Source organism: Leishmania donovani, chromosome 9, assembly GCF_000227135.1.
Source record: "Leishmania donovani BPK282A1 complete genome, chromosome 9".
Classification (NCBI taxonomy): domain Eukaryota; phylum Euglenozoa; class Kinetoplastea; order Trypanosomatida; family Trypanosomatidae; genus Leishmania; species Leishmania donovani.
In genome coordinates, this window is record NC_018236.1 from 335,697 (window position 1) to 343,009 (window position 7,313).

The 7,313-nt window shown below is 63.7% G+C and overlaps 3 protein-coding genes across 3 annotated transcripts in view; all 3 read right to left on the reverse strand.

Moving 5' to 3' along the window:
- Positions 1-217: 217 nt before the first annotated feature.
- LDBPK_090850 (kinetoplast-associated protein-like protein) lies at positions 218-4,090 on the reverse strand (the record flags this gene model as incomplete). Its single annotated transcript, XM_003858717.1, has 1 exon — positions 218-4,090. One exon carries the CDS (start codon positions 4,088-4,090, stop codon positions 218-220), a length of 3,873 nt encoding a protein of 1,290 aa, XP_003858765.1.
- A 1,092-nt stretch (positions 4,091-5,182) lies between these two features.
- Positions 5,183-5,827, reverse strand: LDBPK_090860 (hypothetical protein, conserved; the record flags this gene model as incomplete). Its single annotated transcript, XM_003858718.1, has 1 exon — positions 5,183-5,827. The coding sequence occupies one exon, from the start codon at positions 5,825-5,827 to the stop codon at positions 5,183-5,185; it is 645 nt and encodes a 214-aa protein (XP_003858766.1).
- Positions 5,828-6,337: 510 nt separating this feature from the next.
- The window catches only part of LDBPK_090870 (hypothetical protein, conserved), a gene marked incomplete at both ends in the record, with an annotated part of 1,593 nt that continues 617 nt past the window's right edge, over positions 6,338-7,313 (reverse strand). The window contains one exon of the mRNA XM_003858719.1: positions 6,338-7,313. This exon is cut by the window's right edge and continues 617 nt beyond it. Coding sequence (XP_003858767.1) covers positions 6,338-7,313 — 976 coding nt within the window.

Sequence of the window (7,313 nt, forward strand, 5' to 3'; positions counted from 1 at the left end):
TACATCACATGCTACGAGTACACACACACGCGCATATACATACACAGATACAACCGTGCGCATTACACGTGCGCGATGCGGCTGTGTCGATGGGGGAGAGAGGTGGGGACGAGGAGCGGATGAGTTCGTGTTGTACAAAACACGACCGCCACCTCGACCACGACCTCCTATGCCACCGCCGCCGCCGCCGCCGCCGCCGCCCACGCCCAACAGCCTCTCACACCTCGTATTTCTTGTACTGGAGCGTCGTGAAGGAGAGCAACAGCAGCACACCAAGGCAGACATTCATCCACGTCCACCGGTGCCGGCTAAGGAAGGAGCCGGTGGCAGCGTCGTAAACTTCGCCCATTATCTGCGCCGCCAGCTCAGAGCACTCGCGGTTGGGGCGGCGGCGGCGACCGTCACCCTCGCGGAATATGTTGGCGATAAACGCCTCCTCCTGCTTGGGTTCCGCAGCACGCTGCTGCTGGTGCGTCGCAAGGGCGTCGCTGGCGCTCGCCAACGCCGCCGACGCAGCAATCACGCGCGCGCTGATGTCCACAAGCGCCTCTTGATGGCCTTGCATGCTGCCACTGCGCACCAGCTTCGCATCCGTGATAGAGTTGTCGGCGTCCTCAGCAGAAACCGTTGCTGTCATTGCTTGTAACTCCTTGCATGCCGTCCGACGCGCTTCCTCCAGCTGCGCTGCGCGTTCCTGCGCATCCGCTACTTGCCGATGCATCGTGGCGAACAAGCGCTGTGCGCGGGCAGTTGCAGTCTTGATCTCCGCCTTCTCATGCTCTACCTCTTCAAGCTGGGCGATGAGCTCACCGATGAGCGCCTCCTTCTCCGAGGCGAGCTGCTGAGGGAGCTGACGCTGTCGCTCGGCGGCCACAGTAGTAAAATTCTCAGCAAGATCCTCGATCTTTTCCCGTATGGCTGTGACTGCCGCACGCCGCGCCGCTTGCCGCTCTCGTGCAGCCGCCTCCGCCGACTTCTGGACCTCCAGCTCTGCTCTGCAGAAGTTTATGGCCACCTCGATTGCGGTCAGCTGCGCGCGCAAGGCCTCTACAAGGCTCGCATCCGCCTCGGCCGCACGCACCTGGGCGCGTTCAAAACAGTTCTTCCTGCAGTGCTCCAAAGGGATCGCAGCTGCTATGGCGCCGTGTTGTTGCTGATACCCCCGCTGCTTTCGCACGGATTCCATGCTTTCTTGTAGTTGAAGACGCGTCTTCTCGTTCTCCGCGGCCTGCGCTTGAGCCCTCGCCAGCTCATCGCGAAAGTGCTTGTGCTCTTCCTGAAGAGATGCCTGTGCTGACAATGCCTCCCTCAGCTTCCGCTCCAGCTCCGCCACTTGGGCTGCGTGCTCCGCCGCTCGCCTCGCATCTGCCGCCGCCGTGAAATCTTGCCGGGCCTTCTCATCCTCCTCCATGGCCTTCTCGCGCGGCTGCGCATCCGCCAGCCGATGCTTCATGGCGTCTAGCTGCCGCAGAAGCCGCGTCTCGCGCGCTGCCGCTGCGGCTTGCGCCTCGACGAGCTCCGTCTGGCGTCTAGTCCGTTCCCCCTCAAAGGCTGCGTGGGCGGCGCGCAGCTGACTCCCAAGATCTTCCAAGGCCTTCTCCGCGTTTATCGCCGCCAGATCTGCCGCGGTGCGGGCTGCTTCGGCATCGGCCTCCACCTTCGCTGCCCGCTTTTCTGCCGCGGCCAGCTGAACCTGCGCAGTCGTGAGTTGGTCCTCCGCGCGTTTGGCCTTCGCTTGGCTCTCTGCCAGCGACGCCTGGACGTGCCCGAGCTGAGCCGTGCGCGTCTCAAGCGCCTCCTGGAGGGTCAGGTCCGCGCGGACGTCGTCGTGGTCGCCCGCCTGACTCGATGTCTGCGCCACCTCCAGCTGCTCCATCAATGCCTGTTTTTCCTTCTCGAAGGCATCGCGCAGCGACTGAGTCTCGCGGCGGGCCTCCGCCTCCGCCTCCTGCGCCGCCCGGATCTCTTCTTTCATCGACGCCAGACACACCGCCTGATGCCGCTGACGTGTGCTTTCCTCGTCCAACGAGTCAGGTGTGCACTGCCGCTGCGCGTACAGAGCCATGACTGTCGGGTACGCCCCCTTCTCAATGGCTGCTTGCACGGCCTCGCTGCTGTCGCTGGAGGGGTGGCATACGGCACACTGCACATGTAGGCCCTGGAGCACCCACGCAACGCCTGTCACAGCGCGGTTTGGCACCTGGCAGATCATGGCCACATCTTCCACAAAGGCTCGGTGCAGCTTGTCAGGTGAGTTCTTCACCACCGTTTCCCATTCCTTCCCCGTGAAGGTTTTTGTATGCTGCGTGACAATGGCCGCGTGCGAGGAGCGTTCGCTTCCCGCTGTCGCGGATGACGGCGGCGGCGGCGGCAGGGCCCGCGCAGGGCCATGAAGGGCTTCTGCAACAAAATGCTGCTGCGCCGTCGTGAGCTCGAACATGTCCGGCGCTGGTGTTGTCGTTTCGTTGTCAGGGGAGGTCTCACCAGGCTTCTCGCTCGTGCGCTCCTGCTGATGACCCAAGACACACAGGATGCTGCTGCGAAGAACGTAGCTGCTGCTGTGCAGAGCGCCTGGATGCGGGCATATCCACCGAATACCCGGAGACACCATCGCCGGGGCCAGCTGCTGCTGCTGTGCGAGCATCACCGCCGTAGGAGGGCGATTTACAGCGGCCACGCCGTCCGTCGTCATCTCCATGGCGCTGTCTGTCATCGCAGCAGCTGCGTCGGCTGCGGTGTGAGGCGCTGCGGAGCACCCAGCCGGCACGGCGATGGCAGTGACCGAGGTGCTCGACCGCCGCTGCGCGCCATCACTGACTGCTGCGGCCCCGTTATTGTTCGCCATTGCTTCCGCACCGCTGGTGGCGTGCATCGATGGCCGGCGGGAGCGCTGCGGATCCGGCATCGCCGCTCCCTCCGACTCGGAAGCTGGCAGGAGGACCTTTGTGAGAGGTGGCGAAGGACGCTGAGACAGTGCTTCGCCGCCCGTAAGGCACGGGCTAAGCGTGCCGGAGCGCCGCTCCTGCAGCTGACGCGCCTGCTCGCGCATGAGGGCCTCGAGCTCCTCCTCGAGATGCCGCAGCTCCGCTGCTTCTGCCTCGACCTTTTCGCGGGCGAGGGCGAGCTCCCGGCTGCTCTCCCTCTTCCCCCCAAAAAACTTTGCATGAGCGCTTTCCGCCTCTATCAGCTGTAGCTGACGTATCACCCACTCGTGGAACTGACCAAGGGCGTGGCTGCCTCTGAGCACATCAGCGTAAGAGAAGCGCGGGCTAGATATAAAGTTCTTCTTCAGCTCCTGCACGTCTGCCGGCGTGAGCTGCGCGTGGTGGAAGGACACAACGTTCGATATGAAGGACGGGCTGCGCATAGCAGTGACCACTGCGGTCCAGTTCTTCGCCTTCTCGCCGAGCACGCAGAGCACGGCATCCATCACATGCTTCACCACCGCCGGCGGCAGTCGGTAGCCCTGAATTTCGTGCAGGTGCCGTTTATCAATGCGCTGTACCTTCTCCTGTGCCTCGCGCAGCTGCCGCTTCGCATCTTCGAGAGACACCTGCACCTTCTTCTGGGCCGCTTGCAGCTCGCGCTGGTCCCGACGCGCCGTCTTCAGACCGCTAAGCGTATTCGCAATACGCTTGCGGAACTCGGCGAGCTTGTGCTCTATTTGTCGGGTCAGCTCTGGATTTGGGTCGTCGTCGTCGTTGTCGACCACGACGATGGTACCCTCCTCGCTGCCGCGGTGCGGGTCGCCGGCGCGGAGGCTGCTGTACCCTCTGGACTGGGATCTGAAGGCGAGCACGCGCGTGTACGCCTGCGAGAGCTCCCCGGCGAGTCGCTTGTCGTTTCCGTCGTCATCGCCGCCGTCGCCTTCACCCCGGGCGAAGTGCTCAACTGCTTCGAGCTCCCTCTGCATGGCGTTGATCTCGGCCAGGCGAGCGGCCGACGTGACGCCGTGCTGCTCGGATGAGGGGGAGCGACGGCTGGTGCCACCTGACGGGCTGGCGTGCCCAGCGTCTCCGTGTGAACCGGCCGTCGACGCCAGCGAGATCCATGGCTGGATCAGCACCGTCTGCCACGCAGATGCCGGCATCAGCGGCGGGGTGGCCACAACCGCAACATTGCCCTCCTTATCATTTGGAGCGCTGCCGTCGACGCGGCTCGCCTTCTGCGGCGTGGGCTTTAGCGAGTTTGGGTCATTCTTGGACTTGGCGCTTCTCCCGGCAGGTCCAGTGGTGCCTCCTTCCATGGTGTTGTCACCGGTGGAGGGCGAGGATGAGGGGAGCGCCAGAATGGTTCCAACCCGCCACGATGCCGTCCCTGCCGTTGCGTCGAGGAGGCATTCGTAGGCGACAATGGTGCCCACCGTCAGCACCGAGGAGGCTGCTGCGGCTTCACACGCCTCCGTGCCTGCCATTCCACGTACTGTTCTCGCTCGATATCACTTGCCGCGCTCCGCGTGCATCTGTGGATCTGTCGAACGGGGTGCGCGTACTTCGGGGTGCACGTTCTCTTGGGCCGTGGCTGTTGCGCTGTGCTCGGGGCGCTGGGTGGGTGTTGTCGCACGATGCTGTGTGTGTGTGTGTGTGTGTGTGTATGCTCAGCTCTGTGCGTGCGCGTGATCATGCCGCTGATGCGGCGAGAGTCGCGTGGCAGATGGTGCTTGGAGATCCGTGCGGGCGAAGATGTTGGGCGACGACGACTACTGTGCGGGGTATGGCCTCTCGCACACGCGACAAGGCTGGCGCGTGCCGAGGTGCGTGTATGGGCAACGACGTGGCCCGTGAAGGGGGCGAGGGAAGCAGAGAAGGGGTAAGTTTATGGAACGCAACAGACATGTGCGCGCGTCTGTGCGCGGACGGAGAGGCGACCCTCTAACAGCATCGACAGAGAGCCGCACCACTGCGACAGTAAGCCAGAGAGAAGGAAAAGGGGCGACAGCATCAGCGTGACGGTGCGTCCCTCCATCACCTTCTGCACCGCCCCACTCAGGAAAAGGCGGTTTGTGTTTGGCCAAGCGGCAGCGTCCGTTGATGCTTGATGGCACACTGTCTGCCATTGAGTTTTGCATCTTTCCTTGTAGTCGCAGCGCTATGTTGCGCGCTGCAGTACTTGCGAGTAAGTCGCTCCGCCTCCACATAGCTGAGAGGCAGAGGGAGGGAGGGTGATGGCGCCCTGCCGCGCGTTATAGCCCGAGATGTCGCTCGTGAAGCCGTGCGATTGCCTCTGTCACCAGCCGGATGCGGTACTTGATGCGCAGCGCCTCCTTCGACTTGTTCATGATCATCCGACGCACCACCGCCTCCTTCTTTCGCAGGAACTCGCGAGCCTCATCAAGGGACATGGGCAGCACAACACCACAGCCCATGTTCATGAACAGAACGCCAGCGTCCTTGACGACGCCCTGCGTGTAGAAATGGTTGCCGAGGTCCACCAAGATCTTGTTCTTCCGAGGCGGCTTGTAGGCATCCGCCTGCGCGCGCTTGCTCATCAGCGGCGGCGATGCGTTGGCTGCACCGCTAGCTAAAGGCGACGACGCAGAGAGCGCCACTGCTGCCGCCGCTTCGGCGGCGGTGGACGCCTCGATGAAGGAATGGTAGCGGGATAGGGCCTGCATGTCCTCCATCAGCCACCGCAGTTGGGCACACTGCGCCACAGTCGCGTACAGCTCATCGCGCTGCGACAGGACAGTATCGAGGTTCTGCTTTAGGACAGACTCCAGGAAGCGCTCCAGGTGCAGCGCCCCAGCGGGAGCACTGGCGGTCGGCGGCGGCGCTGCTGCTGATGGCTCTGACGGCAATGGGGTAGAGAGCTGGGCAAGGGAGGCCATTGCTGTGTGCGTGAGTGCATGCGTGATGGGGGGGGGGCGAAGGTGTGCCAAAGAGGAGGGGGAGGGAGGAAGGGAGGGAAGGAAGCGCGGTAATGACGAGACGGCTCATGGAGGTAGTGTGATGGGATGGGGAGAGGGAAGGCGGGCAGCAAGCGAGGCCTCAAGCCCCGCCCCCACCAACTGTGCCACTGATCCTCAAGCCGGCTGCCGCAGTTGCAGTCACAGCCGCAGGCTAACTCTTCCGTTCCGCACTCGTGGTGAGAAGCGGGAGCGACTCGGGTGGCCTACGCGGCGCAGGGTTCGGGAAGCGTGGGCTAGACAGCGCAGTGCACGCAAAAAGCGCGGGCAGAGAGTGCTCCGGTGTGGTTGGATATCCCTTCGCGTGCTTCTTTGACTTCTTTTTCGTCTCGGACTCGCCGCCACTGTGCAGAGATGCGAAGGGCGAAGGAGGGGGGGGCGGCGGGAGGGCCCTCATCACTGCATCCCCACATCGCAGGAGATGCGGACCGTCTATAGGTCGCTGCGTTCCTCCCCGTCCCCGTCGTCGGCTCCGCCATGGCCATACGCACGTGCCTCAACCGACGAGAGCGCAGCCGGAGGCTGCGATGCTGTGGTCCTAGATGTGTGCGGGGTACGCAGCAGCACGCGCATGCTCGCCTCGTCCAACTCAAAGTGGACCCGCAGCCGCTCGAAGTGTTTCTGCTGCGCGTGTGTCTCCCAGTACACAACCAGCTGCGATACGATCTCGTCCTCCACCAGGCGTCGGAGGGCGTGGCCGTTCTCTTTTCCGGACCACAGCTGACGGTGTTGCTGAACCAGGAAGGAGACGGCCTCATCGCTAATCGTGCTGGAGGCGATCAGGCGCTCGCCGAGCGCACAAGGCAGGTCTGTGACGGCGCTGCGCACGACGTCTTCGGCCATTGCCGAGGTGAAGGGGTAGTAGACGAAGGTACGGGTATAGGCGGGTAGAAGGGTGCCGTAGAGGTCCGCAAAGTCATGCTGTATCATCGCCTCGATCTCGGTGCGCGACTTGCCGACAGTGCGGCCCTGTCGTCCGAAGTCGGTTGTAACGAAGATAATCAACTGCGAAAGCGGTGGCGGCGGCTGCCCGCTGCTAAGACTCGAGCTCGCCATCTCTGATGTCGACGGCTGTGCGCCGCCTGTGCCGGCGGCCGCCTCCCATTTCTCGTCTTCTCCCTTCTTTGCCGCCGAGCCTCTGCCCCCATCGGGGCCGAGGCCCTTCGTCGACTCGTGCATCGTCTGCAGCGACTTCGCCGCCGCATGTCTCGCACCTGCGGCTGTGGCAGTGGAGGGGCGCGTGAGCTGCTCTGGGAAGTGAGCCGCCCTGCCAAACAGCGGCGCCAGTGCGCTGACGAGAGAAGGGTCCATGGCGGTCAGGTCATCGATCAGCACCACCCCGTGTGGGTAGCGATCCGTGTGGGTGATGATCTGCCCTATGATGCGCTGGCGCGCCTCAGCCACCGAC